Raw genomic sequence first — 13146 nt, 5'->3', positions numbered from 1 at the left:
CCTTTTCACTAGTTGGGCTCAGAGGTGTCTGTTGATGGGCTGTGGGATTCCCTAAGCCGCTTCCCAACAGCTCCGCCTGACTCTCCTGCTGTCCTAGTTTCCCCTGTTTGGAAGGACTCTCAGTCTACCATCCCTTGTTCATTCCATAACCCAGGGACAGAACAGCACTGATACCAGCTTTGCCAGTTCTGTGCTGTGTGGCCTTGTGCAAATGCCCGCCCCTCTCTGGGCCTTGGTTTCCCTCCACATAAAGAGAAGGAGCAAAACTGGATGTCCCACAGAAGGCAGCCTCTCCCAGCTTGAACGTGCTCATTAGGTCATCATCTCTGGCTTGGCAGGAAGACAGCTGAGGGTCTCACTTTGGTAGCCTCCCCTGGGGGGCCCAGCCCACAATCTGGCTGCCTTCTGGGCTCTGATATATTAACTGAGACACAGACACCATGGGGGTGGTGGATTTTGAGCCATGGTTTCTGAATTGACTGTCACTTCCTATGAGACCTTGAACAAATGACTTAACCTCCCTGAGCTTGGGTTTCAAATCTGTACAACATGGTACTGACACAGTCCCAACTTTAGAGCATTCAGAAGTCATGAGATGGGGTGTGAATCATCCGGCTGGGAGGGGACTGTCTTGTCATTCTTCTCACTGGCTCACCAGGAGTGGGATGGCATGAGCCGGCGTCTGCCCATCTGGGCCCTGCTGCCCCCAGCACTTGGGGCCTGCAAGACAGCCGGTGGCTAAAGGCCAACGGCCCATGAAGAATCAAGTGCTCATCTTACCTCCAAGGCTTCGTAGTACATATTTTTAGCCTCCATATCTGTCTTGGCCGACATCAACCAGGATTTGATCAAATATTCATAAAAACTGTCCCCGAGTCCTCCAACTGAGACGTGGTCTGTGAGGGAAAGAGGAAAGAATGTGATCTCCGTGGCCACGGTGCTGTGTGTGGGCATCTGACCAGCAGGCACCAAGCCCGTTGGGGGCTGAGAGGAAGACTCAGCCTGCAAGTGGGAGAAACCGGGGCCGCCTTGAGAGTGGCTGTCCTGTGCAAAAGTGCACGGGCCCTGCCGGTGGGGGCCATAAATCATCGCGCTGCAGCAGCCTGAGGATGCCAGGGCCCCTGGTTATTAACTGTAAATGAGTTGCATTTCCTTAAAAAGATAATCCAGTGGCAGGGAGTTCAGAGATCTTTATTACCCACTCACAAACATGGTAATTAATGCTGGGCAGCTTCATAAAAGGCCACGGACAGGAGGAACAAGAGCCTTAATGTAGTCAGCCAGATCCTCAAGTAAAGAGCCACTCTGGAAGAACTGAGTTTAAATTTAGCAAATTGGGATAAATGGAGTTCAAAGGACTGGGGCAGGGAAGAATTGAGTTTGAAGACCTCTCTCTGCCCTGGTGGCATCTGCCTGGTGGACGGTGGTCCAGCCACGCTGCCCGGAGTCACTCAAGGAGAGGGCCTTTCAGGCAGTGGCTGGACGAGGGTCTCTCCAGCCAGGGCTGTCCCAGGAGAAAGACGGGGAACACTTAACTGCAGAACCAAGATGTGGAAAACACTTCACTCACATGCTTTGAAAATTAACAAGGAAACATAAAGGCATTTAATAGATTTAACAAAGCACAAACCATCTGTGTTCTGATTCACTTAAGCAGAGAGACAGAGGGGAAGGGAAGTGGGGGGAACTGCAGGTACAGTGCGGGGGTGGGCAGTGTTTTCAACTCCTCTGCAGGGGCGGGTAGAAAGCACGTGGGCAGGGAAGGGAGAAAGACACAGGATACATCAACAGTTACCACGTACTGAGTGTTTCTTGTGGGCTATGAGCTTTGCTGTATTATTTATAACTTATCTTCCTGAGCACTGTGTAAGGTAAGCACTTGATTGACCCCATTTCCCAGATGGAAAAACTGAGAGTGGGCTTAACAGCTTGCCCAAGCTCACCAAGGAGGTGAATGGTAAAGCCCCAGCTTCCTGGAGCTGTACACGGTCAGAGAGTGCAAACAAGGAGGCACAGAGAAAGACAAGTGTGTGGGCACAGGGACCAAAAGATAGGACAAACACAGACATGGGAGCCAGGAAACGGGGCTGAGAGGAGGCCAGTCACACAGTGAGCCAGCCCTCTGGCCCCCTCCAGCCCTGATCCACAAATAAGTCCTGGCCCAGCAAGGGTTCCGGCATGGAACACACACCTGCAAAAATTGGAACAGACAAGATAAAGCACAAGCTTTGGGAGCACCTGGGAGGGGCTGTGTGGGCTGGACTTTGCGCTGGTGAGCAGGGAAGAGAGAACCAGCACCGTGGTCCTGCTCTCTGTCGTTCCTAGGTGCCAGCATACAGGGGCTGGGCCAGGCCTGGCATGTAGACGGCGGGTCTCTGGCTGGAGCAGGTCTGTGCAGGGGGTTGGGGGGAGGCTGGAGGTCAAACTGGGTTGGACTCTGCTTAGAGCCCTTCTCCTCCCTGCTGCCCATAGAAGGGGCCCCTGTCACAGGCAAGGCACTGTCATATCCAGACTCATCTCCTGCCCTTCTCACCTTTCTCCCTGCCACCCAAATACCCCCAGCTGCCAGCCTTTCCTGCCTGACCTCTCACCTCTGCGCCTTGGCTTGCGCCAACCTAGGCCTGACGTGCCCTTCCACCTTGCATGGCTAATGCTCCCTTACCCGCCAGGCCTTGGCTCAGGTGCCTCTCCTCAGAGAGGCCCTCCTTGCCCCTAGGTCCAGGTTACGGGCTCTCCTCGGCGTTCTCATAGTCCTGCTCACGGTCCCTCCATGTGGGGCAGCCACGGGGAGCGAGTGAGATAAGGCACATGCCACACCCGAAGCCCTTGGTGGCAGCTCTCCCTGCCACGGTAGCACACGCCTTGGCGTCAGATGCTCTGAGTGTTAGTGCTGTGTTACAAGTATCTGTGCATGGCTCTGCCTCCCCCACGAGACTGTGCTGCGGGCTTTTTGTAGGGAGGGACCACGCATGGTTCACTTTCTGTGTCCAGTACCTGGAAGGCACACAGGGGTGTCCAGGGAATGCTGGTGAATGAACGAAAGGTAGGTCTGAGCTGCACTGGGAAGGGCCTCGAATGCCAAGCCAAGCAGTTTGGACTTCCTTATGTGATTATGGAGCGTGTGTGAGCCAAGGCCCAGGGCTTCCTCTGGCAGGGGCATGCAGGAAGGGGCAGCCAGGACATCTGGGTTCCATGGTGTTTGAGACACAACTGCCTCTTGGGTATGTGTGGATAGCTCTCAGGGGGACTTAGGTGGACCACTCTCGTGTGGAGGTCCCACTGCCTTATGGCATGCGTGTGTGGGGTATGCTGGGAGAGGCACAGCAGTGGGAATCAGAACATGTGGACCTGCATTAGCTCAGGGCAAGCCTCTCAGTCTTTGGAGCCACAAGATGCATAACGGGGGAGCAGTAGCCAGTGTTGTGGGCTCCAGAGCAGAGACGGACTCTGCTGGTCCCAACTGTGTCACATTCTCATCATATCTGGCAGCGGGACACTGAGCCACAAGCCTGGGAGTTGCTGGCATGATGCCAGGGCAGCCACCAGGCTGGAGCTCACCCCTACACCCACTAGGGAGATCCGAACTTGCAACCTCCCTCCCACTGAAGAAAGCATGGGATTCGGGCAGTGGACAAGGACAAGTTACTCAGGGGCACGCAGAGGGGCTGGTGAGCCCTCTTCAGCAGCTCTCTGAGCTCTACGTGGGTTGTCTTAGGCTTGTCTCCATCTGTGTTTGGTGCCACCTGGAGCTGGTGGGTTTTTCCTGGGTGTGAAGTCTTAGCGGCAGGAGGGTCTTGGGTCTCCTCTATTACCTGGAAGCTCCACTTCAAGGAGGAATGGGAGGCAGGCAGAGCAGAGGCCTGGATAACTGGGGTGCGGCCCTAATTCCTCCTGTGCTCTCTAAGCTACAATTTTTGCTGTTGCAAATGGGCCTAGCAGTCCTTGCCTACGGGCTTGTTCTGAGGATTCAAGGAGAGAAAATAACATGAGTGCACTTAAGCTTATGCAAGGTGGTCTGTTAAAAAAATACACACGTACCCCAAAACCCAGCAAAAACCACAGGAAACCTGAGATGACCCCGGGCGCCAAAGCCAGGGGAGGAGGAAGGCAGGCGTCCAGATGAGCAGGGCACTGTGACCTCCCCTCTGCTCTTTGGCAGGCTGCAGACTCATATTTTATTAATATGAAACAATTTCCCATATGCGGCTGACTTTGCCCAGACCTGCAGCCCCTGGCACAGGCTGAGAAGAAAACCACAGTTCCCAGCGGGGCGCCCCTGTCATTTGCCAACGTAACTATTTAGCTGGGAAGCCAACACCCCTTTTGCCTCTTTTTATGGGTTTTGCTGCATTGTCCTGGAGCAGCTCAGGCCAGCAGAGTAGTTTATCTCCTTGCCCAGCCAGGCCTTGCAATTAAAGGCAGTAACAGTTATCGAACTGTCTCTTCCCATGGCCATAATCTGTAATTCGAGCCTTCATTCTCACCCTGCACTTTTGGATTTGGCAGTGTGTTTTGGTTAAAAATATTTTGCATTTCTGTAAGTGGTTTCTGCAGGAGGCCACGTGGGGTGAGGTCATCCCTGGGGAAAATTCCTGGGTGGGATTTTCTGGGCCTCCTGGACCTGCAGATGGCAGGGGCTCGGGTTGGAAGGAGGGACCTGGCATCTCCGCCACAGGACCCCCGCCACAGGCCGGCCCTCCAGACCTTGCTGGCATCATTCCCCTTTTGGGACAACCCAGAACATCTTTAGAAGATGAAATCTGTTTCCCGCAGCCTTTGACCATTGTTCCTACACCTGTGGCATACAAAGAACGTATCTCACTCTCTTCTCCCATCTTGCAGGACAGGAAACCAGGAAGGCTCAAAGACATAAAGTGAATTCCCCTCAGCCACGCTGGAGTCAGACTCTCTTCTACTGTGCCCCTGAGCCCTCGCTGGGGTCGGAGGGGAGGGGGTTCTTGTGTGGGCAGAGGCTGTGGAGGTGGGCTCTGGGCAGGCCTCGGGAAGGCCCTAGAGGCAGAGCCAGGGAACCTGCCACCACCAATTCCTGCTGACTGTGACCACAAGAACCTCAGTCGGGAGGGCAAAGCTGGAGCCTCAGCCTGCCTCTGCTTCCCAGAGCTGGGCTTCTCAGCAGGGGCCACATCCCAGGGGCCCGGGGGACCTGGCAGCACCCTCACACCTGCGCCTCCTCCCCAGGCCCCACCTTTTCAGGGGGTGGGGCTGGGGGCTGTGAATGCTGTTCCATGGTGACGGTGACCGACAACTGCCTGGCTGAGAATCAAGTCTCTGAACAGAACAAGTGAAAATCCTGGGACTGATTCTTGTAGGTTTAAGATACAAGGGTGAATTTCTACACCGCTCTAGAATTTCTATATTGCTGTATATTTAGGCCTTGCTTTAAAAGTTGTTAAAATTAAAGTTAGACGTGGGGAGCCAGATCAAAGGGGCTGGGAAAGGATGTGTGGCCTCTGGTGGAGCCATTCCCAGAGTGCATGACTCTACCAGGGACACTCCTGCAAGTCCGGCGGATAATGACAGAGGCTTCCGTGGCCCCATAAGAGACAGAAGGCTGTGGCATCGACAGGGGCCGGAGAAGTCAGGTTGGGCGGTGCCCGGGGCAGGACCTCGATGAACAGCAACTGTGGCAGAGAACAACAGTGGGCAAATCCCCGGGAGGCCTGGGGAGGCGGGTGGTCGCTGGCTATGTGGCTCTGAAAAACGCATCGCTCCTCACGCGGCCCAAGCACTAAGCACAGGCCCGGGAAGCCTGGACAGGAACCAGCTGAGCGAGGGGCAGCGGCATCTCTATACTCACGTTGCACCCAGTTCCCGCTCACTGGGCTGAGGAAGTTGGGGTAGAGGCCGAAGGGCTTATCGATCTTCCTGAGGACCTTGCGGATATTCCTGACCTGCCAAGAGATGGACAACAGATGCGCCTTCACTTTCCCGAAGAAGCCACTGACTCTCAGCCCACTGAGGACAGGAGGCGGCTGGTTCAGATGCACAGAGGAAACTTTACCACGAGGCAGGGAGGGGGAGCTGTGCAGGGAACAGCAGGCTCCAATGGAGGTGGTCAGACGGCCTTGCCCTTGTGCCACGTGGAGGACGTGGCCAGGCGTGGCCATGGTGGGGCCTGATTCCCCATCTCCACCGACCCGCTCTGCCTGCCACCAGGCCAGTCTTGCCCCAGGCCCGCTGCCTGCCTACCTCTCGACCCCAGCCTCAATACTTCCTCACTACATGCTGTTTTGGGAGATCCTTTTTGGGGGAGCCCTTTTTTACGGGGTTCATAAAACTGACAGTAGCTCATTTGTAAGTGTTAGGTAAAATTGCCTTTTTAATAGGTCGAAAATGGTCAAATCCAGCAATCCCACTACTGGGTATATATGTCCAAAGGAAATGAAAACCGTATGTCAAAGAGACACGGCTGCACTCCACGTTCACTGCAACACTATTCAAACAGTCAAGATATGGATTTAACCTAAGCGTCTATCAACGGATGAATGAAGAAAAAATGTGGTATATATACACAATGGAATACAATTCAACCTTAAAAAGGAAGGAAATCCTGTCATTTGCAACCACATGTATGACCCTGGAGGACAGTATGTTAAGTGAGACAGGCCAGGCCCGCCCAGACAGACAAGCACTGCGAGATCTCCGATACGGTCCACATTCCACTTGTCTGTCCAATGCAACAAAGTCGCACCTATGGAACAGAGAGTAGAACAGTGATTACCAGGGTTGGTGGGGAGTCAGGGAGATGTTGATCCACGGATACAAAATTTCAGTTAGACAGGAGGAATAAGTTCAAGAGATTTATGGCACAACATGCTCACTAGTTAATAACAATGTGCTGTATTCTTGAAAATTGCTTAGTGCTAAGTGTTGCTAACTTTAAGTGTTCTCACCGCAAACAAAATGATAAATATGTAAGGTAATTTAAAAAAAAGGGTCAAATATTGGCTATTTCAAATGGCTCAACTTAGTAATGTGTTATTTTATCTGACCCCTTGGAATCATTTCAGAGGAGAGGCCTAGGCTTCTGAATACCCCCCAAGCCCTAATAGGCATCTCAGGGTTTTAACAATAATCCTAATAGCAACAACAACAACAGCTGTTAACATTTCTCAGTTCCTTTGAGCCAGACCTGTTATATACTCTATCTCCAACCCTCATAACAACCTGTAAGGTGTTATTATCTCAGTTTGACAAGAAACTCGAATCCCAGCGAGGTCTGGTGACTTACCAATGGCCACCTGGTTCTCACATGGCAGAGCTAGGTCATGACCAGGTCTGTCTGACCACACAGACCACACGTACTCCCTGCCCTAAACAGGCCCTGGGTCCAGCGGGGATCAGGGCAGTGACCACACAGCAGAGGCTGTCCCCAGTGGAGCAAAAAAAGGCTGGATTTGCAACCTTTGGGGTTATGAAGGGTGAGAAGTGGAATTCAGGAAGGCTTTATCCATAGGCGTCTACTCCCTGGCCCTGTCCCCCTGAGAGAAATCTCCCTGGGGACCACACTATAGCATGATAATAGATTTATCTGTCTACAAAGCCAGGAGCTGTGAGAGCAGCCTCTCAGCTGTCAGACCTTTCTTTCCAGGGGACAGCACTTGGCTTTGCCACATAAGGTTTCATATTCATTTATGTTAACAGAGTCCATAAAGGGGGACAGGAATACGCTTGTACCTGAGTTATTCTCAACTGTCCTGGTGGTGAGCAGTAAAGCAGGCTAAATTAGCTCCCCCGGAGGGTACAAGCGCTTCTAGAATTTGGGCCAATTTGTTGACTGCCAATAATTGCCTCTGCAGGAGGCATGACTGGGGGATGAAAATAATCAGAGTATGTAAATGTAGAGAGAGACAGAGACAGGCGGACAGACTCTAGAGCAAAAGCCTGCAGCCTGCTGTAATAATCCGGTCTGACTATTCTGGTGCCGGAGAGTCCTGGGCTTGAATCCCGGCTCTAACATTGACCAGCTAGATGACCCAGAGCGAGTTATTCCACCTCTCTGAGTCTTAGTTTCTACCTCTGTGAAATAGGGACACCAGAAGACCCACCTCGTGGGGCCACTGGGAGGATCAGAGCTACTCTAATGTGCTCAGCACACAGCAGGTGCTCAGACGGTGGCATCTATTATTCCAGACTAACCAGGGACCAGGGTGAGCTCCTTGTCCCACTTCATTCCGGGTCAGTTAGAACCTTCCTAGAGGAGTTTGGCTCAAGAGCAATAGAAGGAAGCAGGGAGGCCGGGGGAGGGGCTTGAGGTGGGAGAAGCATCAGCACATGAGGGCTATTGGGAAGTGGGATTAAACTCATGCCAAGAGCCTTCAAGGTGGGGCAGTTCCAGGGAGGCAGAGTCCCTCTCAATGTAAGGCAAACGTTTTGCAGGAAGGGTTGTCAGTGGGATGGGCTGTTTAAGTGAGCTCCATGGCAGAGAGAGTGATCAAGACGTCTGAGAAGCTTCTCGAGGACACTCGGGTGGATTCCTACACTGAGTAAGCAGCGGTCCCAATCCTGGAGTCAACAAGCATAAGTTTACATTGAAAATGCACATGCCAGGGCCTGGGGTGAAGCCCAGAAATCTCTCCTCACAGCTGTGCTAGGGGATGCTTTGAGGCTAGCTGGCAACAGGAGACTGGGAGCCGTGGGGCAGATGTGTGAATCTGTCATCTCTCGGCTCCCCTGCCGGCCTAAGAGGCTGGCATTCCCGGGGGAAGACAAGGCTTTGGGAGTGGGAGGCCTCCAAAAGGTTCTCCTTGGAGGGCTCTGGAGGGCAGGGTGTCTGTCTCCCCAGGCAGTCCTCAGGGAGGGACCACACAGCCTAGCACTGCCTGAGGGTGGTGTGTGTGCACTTCCCTTCTTTGGGTTTAGGGTTAAAACCTACATAGACATTTCCAGACAGTAAGGACTGCCCAGGGCTGTGGCACTGAGACACGGCCCCTCCTGGGGGGCTTCCCAGCAGGGACAGGTACTGGCAGCTGGACAGAACTGGACAGGGCCTCTCAGCACCCTGGGTGGCCTTGGACAGCCTGGGAACAACAGGAAGGAACAGCTGTGGGCACCTGCTGTGGAGTCGCATTGCTTTGCCAGCCCGCTGACAGCATGAGCGAGATACACACGTGGAAGGAGAAGGCAGGCAGATCATACATGGAAAAGTTAAATGTCCCTGGAAAGGGGACTTTTGCACCGGGTGGCCAATTCCTGCCAATGCAAGGTGGTGCCTAGATTTCAGTTGCACTTTCTCCAGATTTCACACGTGGGTGGTTGCCACTGAGCTGACGTGTGGCAGCGAGAACCTTCTCCCTGGCAGAGTTCTGTCTCTCCCCTGCCCTCTGTAGAATCCTAATGATTCCTTGCAATTACCTTCCCTGTCACCTGTTGCTGGGGCACAGTTAGGTCTTCCACAAATTGCTATTTGCTACGTTAGCCGAGACTTGGGGGCTCCTGGGTCACCCACTCGCGCTCCTACTGGTCTGAGGGAGGACCTACTTACCTCTGAAAATGCCCAGAAGCTCATCCCTCGCTCTCTGTGGGGAGAAGAGCAGGGAGCTGTTTTGGGAGGGAGCGGGGGCCGGGGGAGACTTGCCTTTTCAGCGAAGACCTGGTTGCCAGAGAGCTCGGTGAGGTGTAAGAATTCCAAGTGCAGGGATCCAAACTCCGCCAGGATGCTGCTGCTGCCTGCCGTGGCCCAGCCCCAGCTCCTGCTGAAAAGACAGAAGCAGCCATGGCCGTCAGCTGAGAGTAACAGTGGCTGCTCATGGGGTGGGGGGGTGGCACCTGCTGTGTGCCAGGCACTGTACTAGGAGCTGTTGCCACACAACCTCTGTCAATCCTCCCTGGCCCCATTTCCTGATGAGGACACTGTGGTCAGTGATGTGGCTCGCTGAAGGACATCTGAACCCAGGCCGGGGTCATGATGTTCTGTTTCCATCATCAAGCGGCCCCTGTAAGACCTGGGGGCTCTAGACCTGGCACAGAGCTATATTAAACTTACAGGTGGCTTCAGCTATGCTGTCAGGGGCCACAAAGACCCTATGGAACACCCTATGCCATCCCCCAGCTGAAGGCTCTGCACATGGAGGACAAATAGTGCAGTGGCTTGGTCCAAACAGATGAAAAGCAGGGACCCCACCCAGCCCTTTCCCTCTCCCCACGCTGTTGGTGCTCCCCAAGGACACACGATGGCCCCAGCCTGGAATTGCACAGAACTGACACATGACAGGCAGGCAGGTCTGTATGACCACACACCTGGAGCTGCCAGACGCTGGGAAGCCTGGGGTTAGGACTGAGACAAGCTGTAGCTCTTGGAGAAAAGGGTTCCTCACCTGTTAGCCAGGCACTTCCTGTGAATACCCCAGAGCGAGTCAAAATCGGTATTTCCAGCGTGGCCCTGCAACCTCACTCACCAGAGAAGACGCTCAGATAACCACTTCCAGGTTCTGGGTGTTTTCGGAGAGGAAGAGTACAGGGCAGGATCTCAGTTCATTCTCACGTCTGCCCCCCTTACAGATGAGGAAAACAAGGCTCGGGACAGTGATGTCCCCTGCCAAGATCACACAGCATGTGCAGCAGCTGGGACCCAAAGTGGGCTCAGACCCCGTAGCCTGGGTGGCCTGCCTCTCTTTTGATCACATGGTAGTAAACAAGGAGCTCTCGCTTAAAATCTCCCTGGGATCTGGAGCCACAAGGGGCAGGTTCAAGTTGTCAGCGGGTGACCTGGGGCAAACCATTTAATCCTGTGCACCTTAGTTTCTTCATCGTAAACCAGGGTAAGGACAATACCGCCCATCTCCTGGGCCAATGCCTCCTCCTTCCTGGGCTTTTGTGGGGGTCAAGAGAAAAGGAGGGTACAGAATGGGGGTGGCCTTGGGCAAGCTGCTTCCCTTCCCTGAGCCTCTGTTTCCTCATGTGTATTGTGACCGTCTTTCCTGTGGGATATCTGGGACAAGAGGGGGACAGGGTCTCTGCAGAAGGTTGTGCAGGATGGAGGTAGGGACACAGCTGGGTGGAGTGACCTCCTCCCATCCATAGGGGCTCCATGGAACAGTTAGGATAGGGCAGGCTGAGGGGCTTCCTTGTTGGGGGATAGCTCTGGCTCCCCAAGAACTGGTCTCTGTCCAGGAGCAGGACTTAGAAAGACAGGTGTGGGGTATGGAGGTCACTGGTTGCCATTTGAGGAGCACCACTTTTTCTAGGGTGGGGCTGGGGCTCCCCTCACGCTGCCCTTCTCTTCTCTGAACTCCATTCTTGGGCCAGGATGTGGTTTCCTGGAAAGCAGGGATGCTTCCCAGTCTCCTGGGTTCTGGAAGCAGATGGAGGACCTGGGTTTTGAGATCTTCTCTGGGGTCAGAAGATCTCAGCAAATGAAGACACAGCCCCCCTGCCATCTTATTTCCTGGGGGTTTCCCCGACGTGGGGCAGGGGGAAGGTGTGGGAGGGATGGGCTGCACAGGAGGGGAAACTTGGCTCCTGGGCAATAATAAACACAACAGCTTCCGTTTATTGAACCGCTACAGTATGTCAGGCACTGTGCTGTTTGCATCATTACTTCATTTAAAGCCCACAAGGTGAAGCATCATTAATACCAATATGCAAAGGAGGAAATTGAGGCTCACAGAGGCAAGTGAGGTGTTCAAGGTCAGAGCCGGGAGGTGGTGGAGGGGTCTGCTGGGCCTCCCACCCTAAGATGCTCACACTCACTCAGAGGGAAAGAGGGAGCTGTCCCCTCCCTCTCCCCCCTAGGCCAGGCAAGGGGTCTCTCTCCTGCTTGTGATCTCAGTGGGATCCTCAGTACCCACAGAGGGTTTCCTGGATAATTGATTCTTCATGCACTCTCAGGGAAGTTCAAGGTTGAAAAAAAAGCTACCAGGCATCCCCCCCCCCGCCCCCCCAGCTGTCTTTTGTTATCATTTCCGCACATGCTCACCTTTGTCTCTCCTTCCTCTCTTTGTCCCACATGCTGGCCCTCCCAGGTGGGGCTTCCTGGAGTGTGGACACCCTGGCAGAGGCAGGCAGGTGTCTGTGCGCCTCGCCTGTCTCCTGCCTGCCTCAAACGCTGGCTCCCCAGGGCCCAGCTAGGTGACCCCAGGCAGGTTGGTTAACTGCCCTAGATCTGTTTCCACATCCCTGAACGATAGCACCCATGCTTCGTAGAGTTATTGTGAGGTATAAATTGTGCAGGTAAGTACTGAGTTTTTATCATTATGTAATTGTGTGCATGTAAATGAGGTGCTGTTACTGTTGTTATTAAGTTCCTAATATGTGCCAGGCAGTTCTTGTATCTTATTTTACCTTCACATCCAACTTCAGAGGTAGATACCAGGATCTTTATTTCACAGGTGAGGATACTTACAATCAGAGAGGGGGAGACACTTTTCCAAGGTCACACAGTAAGTAGAGCTGAATCCAAATCCAAATCCTAGGTACTTTGTGCCCCAGTGCATCTGCTCTGGGCAGCATCCCAGAGACCAGGAAGTCCTCGGATCAGCCCCGTGAGCCACTGGGCCAATGGAAAGCTCTGCCCTCCCTCCAGCCTTGTAAGTGCAAGTGGGCTCGCAGCCTGTGTCCTCTCCTCTGGCACGAGGGGCTGCTCCACAGTGGCACCCCCCCCCCCCCAGCCGTAGCTTCTATATGTGTGCACGCCTGTGTGTGTTGTCATCTTTAACTTTGGAGTCAGAGAGACCTGGATTCTAACTTCACTTGTTGTTTTGTGACCCCAGGTAAGTTACCTCACCTCTCTGAACCTGTTTCCTTTTTATAAAAATTAATTTTTCTGAGACAAGGTGTTACTCTGTCACCCAGGCTGGAGTGCAGTGGTGTGATCACAGTTCACTATAACCTCAACTCCTGGCCTCGAGCGATCCTCTGGCCTCTACCTCCCCAGTAGTTAGGTCTATAGGTGTGTGCCACCACGCCCAGCTAATTTGGTGTTTTTTTTGGTACATCTGGGGTCTTGCTATATTGCCCAGGCTGGTCTCAAACTCCTGGCTTCAACTCCTGCCTTGGCCTCCCAAAGTGCTGAGGTTACAGGCATGAGCCACTGCACCTGGCCAGCCTAGACTGGTAAAATGAGGTCCCTGTGGTTGCTGTGAGATTGGAAAGAGAATCCATGTCACGTGCTCACATCATGCTTGA

General features: G+C 53.6%; 1 protein-coding gene across 6 annotated transcripts in view; it reads right to left on the bottom strand.

The window, feature by feature from the left end:
- MAN1C1 (mannosidase alpha class 1C member 1) overlaps positions 1 to 13146 on the bottom strand; it is a 132965-nt gene that overhangs the window by 10876 nt on the left and 108943 nt on the right. For 3 of the 6 annotated variants that reach the window (XM_069479610.1, XM_069479607.1, XM_069479609.1), the window contains exons 6-8: positions 9599 to 9716; positions 5819 to 5912; positions 781 to 896 (exon numbers count right to left, since the gene is read on the bottom strand). In XM_069479610.1, the coding sequence (XP_069335711.1) occupies positions 781 to 896; positions 5819 to 5912; positions 9599 to 9716 (328 nt within the window). Of the gene's footprint in view, positions 1 to 780; positions 897 to 5818; positions 5913 to 9505; positions 9717 to 13146 lie in introns of all 6 variants that reach the window. The other 3 variants (XM_069479608.1, XM_069479606.1, XM_069479611.1) reach the window with 3 other exon arrangements.

Source organism: Eulemur rufifrons, chromosome 8, assembly GCF_041146395.1.
Source record: "Eulemur rufifrons isolate Redbay chromosome 8, OSU_ERuf_1, whole genome shotgun sequence".
NCBI classification, from domain to species: domain Eukaryota; kingdom Metazoa; phylum Chordata; class Mammalia; order Primates; family Lemuridae; genus Eulemur; species Eulemur rufifrons.
Note: the sequence above shows the minus strand (reverse complement) of the source record. Positions and strands in the feature narration are given on the sequence as shown.